We start from the raw sequence: 15,744 nt of genomic DNA on the forward strand, positions 1-15,744 counted from the left end.
ATTTTTCAAATATTTGAGGCTATTTTTCAAAATCAGACGTTTTTCTTGTCAGTCAACTGGGGCAAAATTCATAAGAATGATTATATTTGAGTTGGGCAAAAAAGAGGAAAGATAATAGCTACGTTTTAAAGTCCCATCTAAAATTCTTTCTGGAACAAAATAAAGAATTACAGAAAAGCAAGTACATAAACAATGTCCTAATCTTATCCTTTTTTTTTTTTCTAACTCAAACTTTTCCAAAGTTCTCTTCTTGCCTTGTGCTGAAATTATTCAGAGCTCAATTTTCTTCTGCTCTCCTTCCATCTTTAATTTGTTTTCATAATATGGTACCCCATCATAATGTTAGAATCAAATTGCACAAAAATGTGGGAGGGAGGAAAGAAGGGAATGGGAGACAAAGAGAGTAAAGAGGCAACACACTCCAGGTGCCGGGTTACATAACGCAGAGTTTAACCATTAAAAAAATAATAGATACTTGTGCTGTTGCCAGTAAAAACACTGTCTTGTATCTTTACATGGGTTTTGCAATCAGACAATCCTAGGTTTAATTCCTGTTTCACCACTTACTACATATGACTTATGCACGTTTTAAATACTGTGGGCTGCAGCTTCCTCACGTGGAATGTAAGGATGTTGTATAACTTACTAGTTGAGTATTAATGTAGCTAGGTTTTTTGAAACAGACTTAGGTAGGTTCAGATTGCTGTTTTCCAACTGTGTGATAAAGGGCAGGTTTCCTAACCTGCCTGAGCTTCCATTTCCTCACCCATAAAATGGGAATTATAATGTGCTTAATGATGTTGGTGTAAGTGTATTAGGGAATACACTTGACATTGTGCAGCATACAGTAAGCACTCAATAAATGGTCAGTTTTGTGTGTTTTTTTTAATAGGGTTGTGAGGATTAAATGAGATGATGTGTGTGTAGTGCTTGAAATACAATAAATCAATATGGGTGCCTCTATTCCAGATAATTTTTTAGATATAGTCATCGAGAATACACTGAAAACAAAGGCAACAGTGATTATTCTACACTGCATTGGGAAACAAAATTACAATGTATGCCACTTACCCATACCATGTTCTTTAATATTTTAATGTATATGAAAAGAGTCTTTGGGTCTTCCATGTGCAACTGAAGTGGTAAAGGGCATCCCTAGAAATGTGCATGTGTAAGAAAAAATGTCTAGTCTCGCTATTTTGTCTTTTGAGTTTTATGAGTTGATAATAGGTACTGTTTGAGGATTTTTGTTTGAGGATTTAAAAAATTATTGTTGATAGCCAATTGACAGCTTGTGAGTGGTGATCCAGTACACACTAGCCATTCAACTGTGAGCCAGAAGCCCTAATAAAACATGATGGAAAGGGGAAACAAGATGAAATGAGCAAAATATCATTAGGAGATCACCTGTGAATTTCTGACTTCCATGATCTTATTGCAGAGAACCACATATTCAGCATTGAATAGTTTCCATTTCTACCTACAACCTAACCTGAGTTTAGGTCAGTTTAGGCAACAATGTTAACCGAGACAACAGTGAGGAGTAGCTTAGGTAAAGTATGGTAAACTCAACGGCTCCCACACCAACAAATGTGGTGAGGAAATTGTGTTACTTGACTTCTAAAGGTAACCTAGTCTCTACTTCAAATCATAAATTATAATAAGTAAGCATTTCTAGAACTGAAATTTTTAATGAACAGGGCTACAGTGTTATAACCCTACAGGTAATAGGCAAGGCTAAGTGTCTTCACAACTGGCTATATTTACAATGGTAACCAACACTTAATTTGGTTTCTTTGCAACCACATTTCTGGATAAAAACATGAAATGAGTAGCTTGTAAATGCAAATGTCTCTAGAATACCTTACATTTGGTGAAAATATTGTAAAGGTATTGCTTTGCGTATTCATGACCCAAAGCATATGTTACTAGAATGGGATGTATTATTTCAAAACTGTCCTTAGTTCTTGCTTTGATGATTAGATTTTATGCCTGAGTAATTACACTTTAGATTCAAGATGAATTATAAATAAGATGTATAATGGATTAGAGGCAATGGGTTGTGGAGAAAACCTCAGGTAGCTTATTATAAGAGATAGGTCTTTATCCCCTAATCTCTCCTCTAAGATATTACTGTAATTATTGTCTGTTAACAGGAGCTTAAGTGAAATTCACAGGACATAGGTGAAGCCACCAATGCAGATAGTAGTTTGCATGTGTTTCTAGTTTTTCTTGATTTTCTTCATATATCATTGGCTTTATTTGTATTTGTATTGGCTAATTTATATTTTCATAAAATGATGGAAAATTACTAAAATTAATGGGAAAGTATGTTTTAGAATATACTATTTAAAAAGCCTGGTGGTCATAATAAGATGAATTTTAACATTTCAAATCTGGAATGGAAGGTAGATTGCATTAAAATAATCTGACACTCTGCTAATATTTTGGTTCATAAGTGAAGAGTACTCTTTAAATAAATGCAGAAAAATATAGCTGTAGTAACTTTCTCTTCAAGATATCTAAGGTCAATTTTGACTACTTAATATCTTGTATAACAAGTTAACATTGCAGAATTAGAGAATGTTAGAACTTCAAAACCCAACCTGTAATTTTATAGATTGGATAACTATATAATAACTAAGGCCTACAGCAATTAAGGTATTGACCAAGGTTACACAGTGAGACAGCAGTACAGCCAAACACTCCCTGGGATAAATAAAATTCCACCTCTTGTCTAGAAAAATCTCAAATTCTATCTTTTATCTTTTTCATGCTCATTGGAAAGGTAGCATATTTTGTATGTGCCTCTGTCACTGCCTCATTTTTCACATCTACAATGTGTGTGCATATATATATTTCACACATATTGGGTTGTGCATATAGGTACAATATATATACTTACTGGTATATGTACAAATGTATACATGTGTATGAACGAGTTATGATTTAATAATGAGATGGATTATTTGGTCATTTATTAGATCAAAATATACACATTCAATTAAATATTGCTGTTCAGAGCAGTCACAAAACTATAAAATTATTCCAAGGATATTTCACAGATATTTGCAGTTATTCTTAGGAAATTTGTTTTCTGACCTGTGTGGAATTCATACAATGGCAACTAAGTTGAATGACATTTCAATTTGCAAAGGAGCTTTTATATGTATGATTTCATTTAAATTAATCCTCATGATGATTCTATGGGTATGAAAACCCCAAAGTTCAGCAACTAAGAGCAAATGTCCTGTTCAAGTGGAGAAGCTAGGGAGGATTCACCGAGCCCAAACTTCTTTTTTCTTTTCATTGTGCCATGCCACCTCTCAAGAGATTTATATTCATTGTTTTTTAGTGTACTTCACCTGCCTTGTGAGCCATACTTAATAAAACTTCTCAAATCCTATTTACAAAAGATATACAAAATTACAGTCCTCCCTCATTATCGGCCAGGAGATTAGTTCCATGAGTCTCTGTCAATGCTTAAGCCCCGGAGTCGGTGCTCTCATATCCGCTGGTATGGCATTAGTGGATTCAACCAACCATGGATGGAATTTTTGATCTGCAGTTGGTTGGATCTGTGGACTGGAAACCCGTGGAGGGTCCATTGTATATTTACTGAAAAAAATTCATATATAAGTGGACCCAGGCAGTTCAAACTCATGTTGCTCAAGGGTCAACTGTATTTATAAATAAATCAATAGTTAGATCTATAACTACTTATTCCATTAATAATATTATTAACCATATTGACTTTGGTTATTATTATTATGACTACTACCAGGCACTGTGATAAGCGCTTAAGTTCTAGTTCATTTAGCCTTCATGTGATTCTTGGGCTGTGGGTACGGGAGATATTAAAAATATCTAACTAGTATGTAGTGGCCACCAACCAATCTAAGGGGAAAGAATCCATGCTGTAGGGCTGGAGCAGGTCCTGGAGGCCCCTCCCAAGCCAGCCTTTATTTGTTGCACTGTGGAGAGGACTATAGGGTCTGCAGGAGAAGGGGTGAGTGTGGTGGCAGTTACTCAGGGGCTTGGAGATTTACCAGCTGAAGCTTAAGCAGGTTTACAAGCTGCACAAGGTCTCAGTCTTAGTATATGATGAAGTAGAGATTCAAATCCAGGTGACTTTTTCAGCAATTCCACCTCTCCCTAGATCATACTCTTCCTATTAAGATTTAATATTTGTAAAATTTAAATTGGTTCCACAAAATAAAGATCTAGAAAATTTACCGATTCTGAAGATAGTCAAAGGAATATACTAGAAAGTAAAGAATGCAGTTTTAAAAATATAATGACTGAGTGACAGTGGCACTATTGGAACAATTTATGCCCTTCTGAGAAGCCTATGTTAAAGGGAACAGTCTGATATTTACTGCCTAAGTTTTGTCATGTTCTATATAAAAACAATCTTTCAAATCCCAATACAATCTTGTCTCATAATCACTGCAGTTTAAATGTCTCTGTTCAGAAAAGGTGCCAAGAAAACAGATCAGATACAATAAAGGGGCCTTAAGAAAACATTCTTATTTCCTGACTGTTTCATATTTTTACAAATATTTTAATTTTTATTAGATATTCCCCTTGAGTTGTGATTCCTACTTCTAGGGAGCAATAACATCATCCTCTTCTTACTGCGTCTCATACTGTGAGTGGAAGATCAGATAAAATAGGTTGAGGGTATGCCTGAAAGTAAAACTGACTGTGGTAAAGGTGGTCCTGGGAGTATTTCCATTTGGCTGGTTGAGTGGGACTTGAGAAGGTTAGTTGGAGCCAGCTTACCTCACAGGACAAGCCAGAATAGCCCGGGGGACAATCACATCTTTCTATCAAGTGAGCTGGAGGAGTCATTGCTGTGATGCGTCCTGGTTCAGCTACCTCCATTGAGATTTCAGAAATCCTGGAACAGCGAGCAAATACTTAGATGGGGGTACCAGTAAATTAAGCTTACCCAGCAAACACTCAATCCTGAAAGAAGGGTCTTCTCAAGGTTTTGTCAACAACCACAAACTTGTTTTATTGTTTTGAAGCTGCTAAATTCTAGGGGCTCCGTGTGCCACATTTTATTTCAGCATCTTCGCTTCCTCAAAGGGTGAGATTACACATTAGCAAAATATTCACATAAATCATAAAGCGTTTAGGAAATTAGATGTCTGATGTCCTATTGAGAAGTTATTATAAAGAGTTTTCCTCCCACTTTTAAAAATGTGAGTGGCTTCAGGTAGACATGGCCAATTAGTTAGACATTTTCATTCTTTCAAACAGACAACCCAAGGTCATTCCCTGTTGGAAAATCTCCAGTCGTTACTAGTGAAATTGCTTTTAATTTGCAATCAGTCCCAATTTCTTGCTCTTGAATCTCTGAACGTCCTTTCAAGAACATTAGAAAACCATCTAGGAAACGACTGAGCATAAGCTAGTAATATTGATAACTTTCTGAGGATAAAGAACCTCTCAAATTAGTCTTTTGTTAACTTTATTGAATAAATCCTTCAAGTAACTTAACCCACCCTTCCTATTGGCGGAAAGGTCCTCATAATTGAAAAAAATTATTCACAATAAAAATGTTGATACCCTTTGTAATAATTTGAAATTATACATTAAAAAATATACACAGTCCATAAACTCATACTATTTCATGACTAACTGGTAACATGAAATGTTCTGCAAATAAACTTTTTTTTTTTTTGCAAATAAACTTTTAAACGAGACAATGAATAGTTTTGCTTCAATAAAACACACCTCTAAGAGCTTAAGGAGCTTAAATCATAAACTTTATAACAAGCATAGGTAGGTTTTATTGACACTGAATTATGAATGCGCATTCTGACTTGGCTCCCATTGTAATCTACAATCTGAAGACCAGCCAGCCTTTATGAAACACATGTTCAGTTAAAAGTCAGATTTCATGCTCCCCTCATTATAGGACGCACAGCAGTTGTGATCTGTAAATAAACCACTTCCCTCCTACAAGGACTCTGGGTTCTCTGACGGAGTAAGAAGGTAACTCGGTGTTTGTTGCAAAGTCATCTCTGCTAGTATCTCATGGTATTTTATAACCTGAGGAGTTTCTAGCATCACCTTCCCTTCTCTGGCACGTGCATGCACACAACAGACTAGTGAGTATTTTAAAACCAAGTGAAACCTGAATGGTGTTAGCAACAGACATTTCTGCAACACATCATTATTTTTCCTCAGGGAATCAGAGAGGAACTGTTTTGCTTGAATCAGGGATTTGGCCAAACTCAGGCATCTATTTAAATGAATACTGAAAAACAAGGTCGTTAAGTTCTTCAAATAAATGTAAGACAGGACAAAAGCAAAGAAAAAAGAAAATTTCAGCATTGTAATATGTACAAAGTCAGAACCTCAAACCACATGTATAACAAACTCTCTGCTTCTGAGACTATTTAAATTTGTAACTGAATAAAGATGCAGCGTTATGTGTTAACTGCTTTGAGAGGAAGACTCAAACATATCTCTGACCTTTGTCAAAATTCCACTGTCTTACAAAATCAAGTGCTGATACACTGCTTTATTTGTTTTTATCGTTACTAGATGTTCACTCTAGTTTTTATTGAGCCTAGAAAAAGTGAAGTATTTACTTACTCTAGTGTTTAAAAAAAGAAATTCTTAAGCCAAAGGATATTACTTAGTGAGCTATATGAAATAAAGTGATAAGAGAAAGAGACTTACGGGGAAAAAAAGCAACCTTACAGCAAAGAAAGGTGGAATCGGTGTGAGAGAGGCAAAGAAAGCGTAATGAAAAATGCATGACAACACTGTTTCTACCAGATCCACTAACAAAATGTTCTGCGTATGACCAAACTTTTTTACTGAAGCATAGAACAATTTCAAAATAACATATTTTCACACTCACAAAGTCACCTGCTGTCTTCTAGGACATGCAAACCTGCTTTGGCTTCTGTCATCTAATTTACATTTGAAATTCTAAAATAATTAACAATATAACTGACAAGATATTTTGGTATATGTTTTTTTAAATTATTTCATAATTGGGATTTGGGATTGACATGTACACACTGCTATTATTTAAAATAGATAACCAACAAGGACCTACTGTAAAAAACAAAACAAAGAATCTCCTGTTAGAAATGAGAAATATGAAAAAAAAATCAAAACAATATAGACTTAAAAGTAAATTTTGGTCCTTGATTTGGTCCCTACTTTTGGTACAATCAGAAGAGCAATATGGATCTTCCGCAACAAAGAAAGGATTTTCTGCTACATGTTTAACAGTGTAAACATTTGAAACATGGTATTTTTTTAAGGTATTTTATTTTATTTTCTTTATTTTTTAATTTTATTTTTTTAAACATCTTTATTGGAGTATAATTGCTTTACAATGGTGCTTTTCTGCTTTATAACAAAGTGAATCAGCTATACATATACATATATCCCCATGTCTCCTCCCTCTTGTATCTCCCTCCCACCCTCCCTATCCCACCCCTCTAGGTGGTCACAGAGCACCGAGCTGATCTCCCTGTGCTATGCGGCTGCTTCCCACTAGCTATCTATTTTACATAGTAGTATATATAAGTCCATGGTAGTATATGTTAAGTCCATGCTGGGACGAAGTGAAACATGGTATTTTGATATTCATTGGTTTGTCAATGAGAGGGTTCATAATTTTGTTTTCTTTTGTTGTCCTGCACTGATCTACTATTTTGTTATATAAGATTATTTCTAAACATCTATTGATTTCATATTCTTATAGACACAACAGAGAAGCTAATATGCCAGAGAAGTTGAGACTATGTGTATGAACTCAACTCAACTTTCTGCCTCCATGGCATACATTTAGCTACATCTGTGCAGTTCCTCATTTTATCTCATTAGATAAGTTTTCCCTTATACTTGAGGCACATGACCTCAAGTATACTCATGTATACTCATGGTGTTGAAGAATCCTGGCTTCTTCATTGTTTATTTTCTCTTTATTCTATCATTTTAAAATTTATATCTTGCTACTAATTCCTCCCCTTCCCCAGCCCCATGGTATATAAACATGCTTACTTCTCTCTCCGATTAAACAATCCTCCCTTGACTTTTGACACGACCTCATTCCTCCCTTTTTATGATTTTGTTCATGGAGAACAATAGTCTATATTCATAATATTAGGTTCATTGCATCCCATTCATTCCTCAAAACCTTGAGACTATTTCTGCCCCAGAACTTCACTAAAACTGGTATTATGAATGTCACCAGTGTGATCCTAGGTGTCAGTTTCAAAGAGCCTCCTTTTAATTGTCCTCTCTGGGTCATACGAAAAAACCATACCTACTCCCTTATAGTATTCTCATCCTTTGGCTTTCATGACATTCATTCTTGTTCTTGTTCCGTGTACTTTCCTATTCAATGTGATTCCCAGTCTTTTCACATCATAAGGCACAGGGAAAATGGCAATATAGTATGGCACACTGGGGTGAACAGATGAGAATGCATATGGTTGGGAGAGACAGGACCAACTTGGCCCTGCCTGGTTCCCCTGACGGTTGAAGGAGGATACCTTCTCAGCAATCTTGCAACCTATTTATAGCACAGCAGTGAATTCTCTCTACCCTGTAGGACATCTTCTCCTGAACTTCTGCCTGACATCTAAAATTCACCATGTCAGAGATCAATTCAATTTTTCCCCTTAATCTTGCTTCTGATTCTGTTTCCCTTTTGGGGGGAATGGCAGTAATTTCCACCAGATGACCTGGACACCATCCTTGACTAGTCTTCTATCATCACACTCCCAAACCAAACTTTTAAATCTTTCTTGTCTGATGTCTTACTGATCTCTCTTATAGACTCTAGAATAAGAAATTAACTTGGATATTCATTATAGTTTACCTGCTTTGTCTCATGATATTTCCATAGGTAGCCTTGATAAGAATATAATGGATATCATATAGTACATCCAAGAAGTCTTCACGGGTCACAGTTCTACTGATTCGAGGATCATCACCATAATATTTCCATTTTTTCTGTTAACAAGAAAAGAAACCACTTTGCCGAAACCGAGTGCAAATCCATTGGCATCCTGGCACCCAACAAGTAACCACCTTACCTCTGTCATTTCAATTTCATGTCTTGTCAACTGGCCAATTAAAGGAGCAGCCATATGCCTGATGATAATTCTCACATGACTAGGAGTCCCACCTCGAATGATAACTTGTGGGTTATATGTAGAGAAACCTGTCTCTTCCCGAGCCTCAAAATAGATTGTGTACTTGAGTTTGCCCCCATAGGCCATCAACTGATAAAAGAGAATGAGGAATGATGAGTTAGATAAATCTCCAAATAGCATTATTCTAAAAACATTTTATTTTGTTCTCATGTGACTTCAAAGTTCTTGTCCTTACCTTCTTTCCTTCAAATTGTTCTGGAAGTTTCCAATAAAAAGGTTCCAAATGGAGATCTTGTCTCACCAGATCCATGTGTGCAACAATCTCTGGATGTTGAAAAATGATGCCTCTGGTAGTTGTGTGCTGCAGCGCCTCATCCACCAGGGGCAGAATGGTCTGCTCAGGCTTCAGAGTCACCTGCATGGGATCAAAACACAGCAGGGGCTGAGTTTAAGTCTTTGGAGGCCTCCTTTAAACTCAACCTCCAAAATTTACAAGCAGCTCATGCAACTCAATATCAGAAAAACAAACACCCCAATCCAAAAATGGGCAGAAGACCTAAGGAGACATTTCTCCAAAGAAGACACACAGCCTGCCAACAAACACATGAAAGAATGCTCAACATCACTAATCATTAGAGAAATGCAAATCAAAACTACAATGAGATACTACCTCACACCAGTCAGAATGGCCATCATCAAAAAATCTACAAACAATAAATGCTGGAGAGGGTGTGGAGAAAAGGGAACCCTCTTGCACTGTTGCTGGGAATGTAAATTGATACAGCCACTATGGAGAACAGTATGGAGGTTCCTTAAAAAACTAAAAATAGAATTACCGTACGACCCATCAGTCCCACTACTGGGCATATACCCTGAAAAAACCATAATTCAAAAAGAGTCATATACCACAATGTTCATTGAGGCTCTATTTACAATAGGCAGGACATGGAAGCAACCTAGGTGTCCATCGACAGATGAATGGATAAAGAAGATGTGGCACATATATACAATGGAATATTACTCAGCCATAAAAAGAAATGAAATTTAGTTATTTGTAGTGATGTGGATGGACCTAGAGTCTGTCACACAGAGTGAAGTAAGTCAGAAAGAGAAAAACAAATACCATATGTTAACACATATATTTGGAATCTAAAAAAAAAAAAGTGGTTCTGAAGAACCTAGGGGCAGGATAGGAATAAAGATGCAGATGTAGAGAATGGACTTGAGGACACAGGGAAGCTGGGATGAAGTGAGAGCGTGGCATGGACTTATATATACTACCAAATGTAAAACAGACAGTGGGAAGCAGCCGCATAGCACAGGGAGATACGCTCGGTGCTCTGTGACCACCTAGAGGGGTGGGATAGGGAGGGTGGGAGGGAGATACAAGAGGGAGGAGATATGGGGATATATGTATAGCTGATTTACTTTGTTATAAAGCAGAAACTAACACACCATTGTAAAGCAATTATACTCTAATAAAGATGTTAAAAAAAAAAAGTGATAGACTGCATGTCTCTCTGCAGCCCCATCCCCTTCTGATGAAGTGTTCTCATGAGAAACAGAACTCGTGCACAATGAACAGGTAGGAGAGGGGATAAACCCTTCTGACTTGTTTACATAATGAAATCCACAACATCTGTGAAAACTGGTCTTTTACACTAACAATAAGTAGAGTTTAAAAGTAGGAAGAGTTAAAGGAAAATTAAGGCAAAAATGAACTTTTTTCCGCCCTAAAGAGTGATGATTCTCTAAGCCTGGTTGGACTAAATGCGCAAGTTCTGGTTTTCATTACTGCATGAACACACATCTATCTTCCCGCTCTGGTGCCCTTGCTCTTCAGAGGGCAGCTTCTTCCCATCCCCAAACATAACATTTCCCTTATAATGTTTTCCTTTTTCACTCGGCATCTATTTCCTTATCCGCAATGAACTCTTTTAAAGGCAGGATAAAAACGATATTTACTCCAACTGTCTAATGGCACACGGCCCCTCTACCCGTTCTAAACGTGCGCAGGGGAAAAGGTTACTTAAATGTTTTGCCATTTCCTCCTACCCCTCAGTGCCTGGCTAAAAGACGCCAGCAGGAACTAACATTATACCATTACATGGCTCAGCAGTTCCTTACTCACCCACGTATGGATCAGTCCTTTTGCTTCAGAGCACTGAGTAGTGGCGCCGAAGCAATAGCAGCTGCTGCAGCCAAGTGGGTTCTTGGCCTCAAGTCCGAATTTGCCAAGCCGGCACCTGTCACAGCGGACGCCTTCCACATTCACCTGAAGAAAGATGAGAGATCCCCAGAGTCCATACGGTGACATGGTGAGAGAAATAAACTCAAGAATGAATAACAGGAGCACATTTTAAAGACAATGAAACAAAAAATAAAAGAATGCTGAATATCAGACTCACATCCCAAATAGCATATGCAGTTAATCTCTTTGTTAGCATGGCATGGGTCTAAAAAAATGCTTTATTTATAAATGCATGCATTACTAAGGATATTGTATATTATTTTTAAAATTTAGGCAGCACATTTCCCATTATTCCACTGTGAGGAATATGAAAGAGTCATGAGAATTTTGAAAGCAAAATAAAAACATTGATTCTTAGACAGTGGTGTGATGCAAAGCTGTAAAAAACAGGCAATATGTTAAAATATAGATTTATATAATTATTATCATCAATAATAATTTATATAATTATTATCATCAATAATTATTATTGATGATAGCATGTATTAAGTATAATGTATAATCATAATTATAATATGTAAAATGCAGCATCATACTTTGTGCTTTGTCTAGGACTTTTAATGGCAGAATCTTCCATTTTCCTAAATTCTCAAGACTCTTAACAACCACTCCCTAGATTTCATCTTTCTGTTTCCTCTGACTCTCTTTGCATAGACTTTTTCTTGTAAAGATACTTCTGATACAGTCTTTACTGCATTTATCCTGGGACTGATTTTCCAGAAATATCTAAGGGAGAAAAAAATCCTTCTTAACCTTTTTTTTAAAAAAAATTATTTTATTTTTATTTATTTTTGGCTGCTTTGGGTCTTTGCTGCTGCACGTGGGCTTTCTCTAGTTGCAGCGAGTGGGGGCTACTCTTCGTTGCAGTGCGCGGGCTTCTCATTATGGTGGCTTCTCTTGTTGCAGAGCATGGGCTCTAGGCTTGTGGGCTTCAGTAGTTGTGGCTCATGGGCTCTAGAGCGCAGGCTCAGTAGTTGTGGCTCGCGGGCTCTATAGCAAAGGCTCAGCAGTTGTGGCACACGGGCTTAGTTGCTCTGCGGCATGTGGGATCTTCCCGGACCAGAGCTCGAACCCATGTCCCCTGTGTTGGCAGGCGGATTCTTAACCGCTGCACCACCAGGGAAGCCCTTCTTACCCTTTTTAATTGGCTGTTTTCCTATGTCATTTAACAATACTAATGAGGACTGAAATTTGCATATAGTCACTGTTTGTAATGTCACTGCTTATACGTGATGAAGTTTTACTGAACTTTCACAGCAGTAAATCTATTTTGCAGTGTACAGTAATTGCGGATTTGAGGAGAAATATTTTTTTAAATCAACCTTGTCATTTAGCTGTGATTTTCTCTGATGATGCTTAAGAGAACTTTTTTTTCTCTCCCACATTATTCTTGTTGAAGCAAAGTGAATATGTAAAGACAAACTGAACTTTACTGTCGAAAATATATCATTTATATGAGCTAGAAAAATATGTTGGGTTTTGGTTGAAAATCAGTTCTTAAAAATCAGTGCTAGGGCTTCCCTGGTGGCGCAGTGGTTGAGAGTCCGCCTGCTGATGCAGGGGACACGGGTTCGTGCCCCGCTCCGGGAAGATCCCACATGCCGCGGAGCAGCTGGGCCCGTGAGCCATGGCCGCTGAGCCTGCGTGTCCGGAGCCTGTGCTCCACAATGGGAGAGGCCACAACAGTGAGAGGCCCGCGTGCTGCAAAAAAAAAAAAAAAAAATCAGTGCTTATCTGTATGCTAGAATAAAACTGTGTCTGGCAATGAATTTTCATTTGTCTGTCTGTTTGGCCTAATGATGCAGGAATAAATAACTGAATGAAGTTAAAGCTGAGCAATGGAAATAGAACTGAGTAAGGTTTTTCCTTACTGAATTTCGGCAGCACTTACCTTACAAGTACACTGCCCAGTCTTATCAGTACAGGAGCATTTTTTAGTCTCTAAATCACAGGTTGAGTCATCAGTCCCTGGCAGGAAGCAGTCACAGGGATTGCAGTGAGGGTAGCTCCAGTGGCCTCGATTGCACTCTGTACATTTTGCACCAGAGAATTTGGGACGACAGTTGCATTGCCCCGTGTTTATATTGCATTGGAAATCCAAGGATCCCACCGAGCTGCAGTTACAAGGCTATGGAGGAGATAAAAACAGCAATGATTAACATCATTTCATGGGCAATATCTTTAAATTTTAATTCTAATGTTTCTATGCTTCCATTAAGCACATATTAATCATGTGTCTGTTACATGCTTTGTACTGTTCTAGTTCAGTCGCTTGGGAAACATCAGTGAACATAATGTTAAAATTGCTTCCTGCATTTACTAAAATATATGAGTGTCCAGAAACCATAAAGCTATTGAATAAGAAAGAAACTGTGTTTTCTCTGTCTTTGTGGTGAGCAGGAGTTAGGTATAGGTTTTCTTCAAATACTTCTTACTTCAAAGATTGAACTTTAGACAAAGCCATTTTACCTTATCATTTCATTTTTATAGCATTTATTGTATAGAGACATACCTTACAATCTAATGTACATAAATATAAGTAAATACATAAATATAACACAGTGGAATAAGCATGATATAATAGGGAAAATGCAAAATGCTATGAGAACGTATAAAAAGCACCAAACCAGATCTGGGGAAGCCAGGGAGAATTTAGAGGAGAAGTGATATCTAGGATGTTGTGTTTTAGAGTTAGGTTTGCAGAAAAGCCCAATCTGAGGTGCTTTGCTGGTAACCTTTTTTCTTCTTCCTAGATACGCATAGGATTTTCTCTTTATATATGTAATTTGAAATTTTGCTAGAATTTTTTTTTTTAATGCTCATTCCAAACCTTTTATTTTAAACACTAAAAAAAAAAAGGTAGGGGCTTCCCTGGTGGCACAGCGGTTGAGAGTCTGCCTGCTGATGCAGGGGACACGGGTTCCTGTCCCGGTCTGGGAGGATCCCACGTGCCGCGGAGCGGTTAGGCCTGTGAGCCATGGCCGTTGAGCCTGCGCATCCGGAGCCTGTGCTCCACAACGGGAGAGGCCACAACAGTGAGAGGCCCGCATACCACAAAAAAAAAAAAAAAAAAAAAAAGTTTAAGCAATTAAAAAGTGATGAGACCATTAAAAAATTCCTATTGCTAGGGTGATGAGAGGCCCTTGGAAAATTTTAACCTATACAAACAAATAAGACTGGATTAAACCCATTCCAGAGTATTGAAGCTATTAACATTATTAGGCTGTGAAATATGCTGCCAAGGAAGTGCCAGATCCACCACCTCCTGAGACACTTAAAACTCAACTAACAAAACAGTACAAAATGTATTTCTGGGAAAAGGAAACTAGCACAGAAGGGGATCAAGCTACTAATTAAAGATATCTTTTTGTTTTCCTTCTGGTATTCATGTTTAAGCAGCTACTTTTTTTTTTTTTTTTTTAAGAGGGAGGAGATATGGGGTTATATGTATACATATAGCTGATTTACTTTTTTATAAAGCAGAAACTAATATACCATTGTAAAGCAATTATATTCCAAAAAAGATGTTAAAAAATATTAAAAATATAAAATTTAAAAAATAAAATGATGCCAAGTTTTGCTAGAATTTTTAAAAGCTTGAGTCTTTTTAAAAATTAATTTACTGGAACATGGTGAGTTCTTTCAGTTTGAGAATAAAATTGCTCTTTAATTCAGTGCTATTTCTTCAAATTTGTTTTTGATTTTTACTTCTGTTCTAATTTATCAATATTCTTCTTCAGGATCACTTATAATTCTTAAAGTACATCATTTTTGTCTGTCTGCCAAATCAATAATATACTACTGTTTTCTGCAGTCGTTTCCCTATTTGCCTCTCAAATTTGTTCTCCATTTTGTCCTTTCCATTCTACACCATGAAAATTCTGTTGTATGTATATACCACCAATACTTATTTTAATTACACTGCTGCATTTTTAGCTTCTTTTCAATAATTTCTTTATCTCACCTCATCAGCAATCTTCAATTGCTGCTCATCCACATGTCTCTTCGTCTCCTATTGCTTAAGGCTCTCTTTCTGATTTACAGCTCATAGTTCCTTGCATTTTAATTAAAATTCAAGTGGATTTCTAAATGTTATTTAAGGTCTTGGAATACATCATTTTCACAGATCAGCTGTGCCAGTGATTACTCTGCTGCCTCTGAGCTCTAAACTCACTCCTCCTTGCCCTGCTTTGTGATATTGCAGTTAGACCCTGTGGACACCTCTCCCTGGCCAGGTAGCAGAACATTAGGCTTATTCATTAGAAGGCCATAGTGATGGAAAGACACTTCTGTTCTGGGTTCTGGGTCTTCATTACTATTGCCATCATTATTATTTAATTATTTAGCATGGGA

The 15,744-nt window shown here is 37.0% G+C and overlaps 1 protein-coding gene across 1 annotated transcript in view; it reads right to left on the minus strand.

Moving 5' to 3' along the window:
• Window positions 1–15,744, minus strand: part of LAMA2 (laminin subunit alpha 2) — a 607,678-nt gene that overhangs the window by 180,025 nt on the left and 411,909 nt on the right. The window contains exons 23-28 of the mRNA XM_049695645.1: window positions 13,283–13,519; window positions 11,272–11,415; window positions 9,376–9,555; window positions 9,081–9,269; window positions 8,864–8,997; window positions 4,786–4,903 (exon numbers count right to left, since the gene is read on the minus strand). Of these exons, the coding sequence (XP_049551602.1) occupies window positions 4,786–4,903; window positions 8,864–8,997; window positions 9,081–9,269; window positions 9,376–9,555; window positions 11,272–11,415; window positions 13,283–13,519 (1,002 nt within the window). The remainder of the gene's footprint in view (window positions 1–4,785; window positions 4,904–8,863; window positions 8,998–9,080; window positions 9,270–9,375; window positions 9,556–11,271; window positions 11,416–13,282; window positions 13,520–15,744) is intronic.

This window comes from Orcinus orca, chromosome 12, assembly GCF_937001465.1.
Source record: "Orcinus orca chromosome 12, mOrcOrc1.1, whole genome shotgun sequence".
In the NCBI taxonomy this organism is placed as follows: domain Eukaryota; kingdom Metazoa; phylum Chordata; class Mammalia; order Artiodactyla; family Delphinidae; genus Orcinus; species Orcinus orca.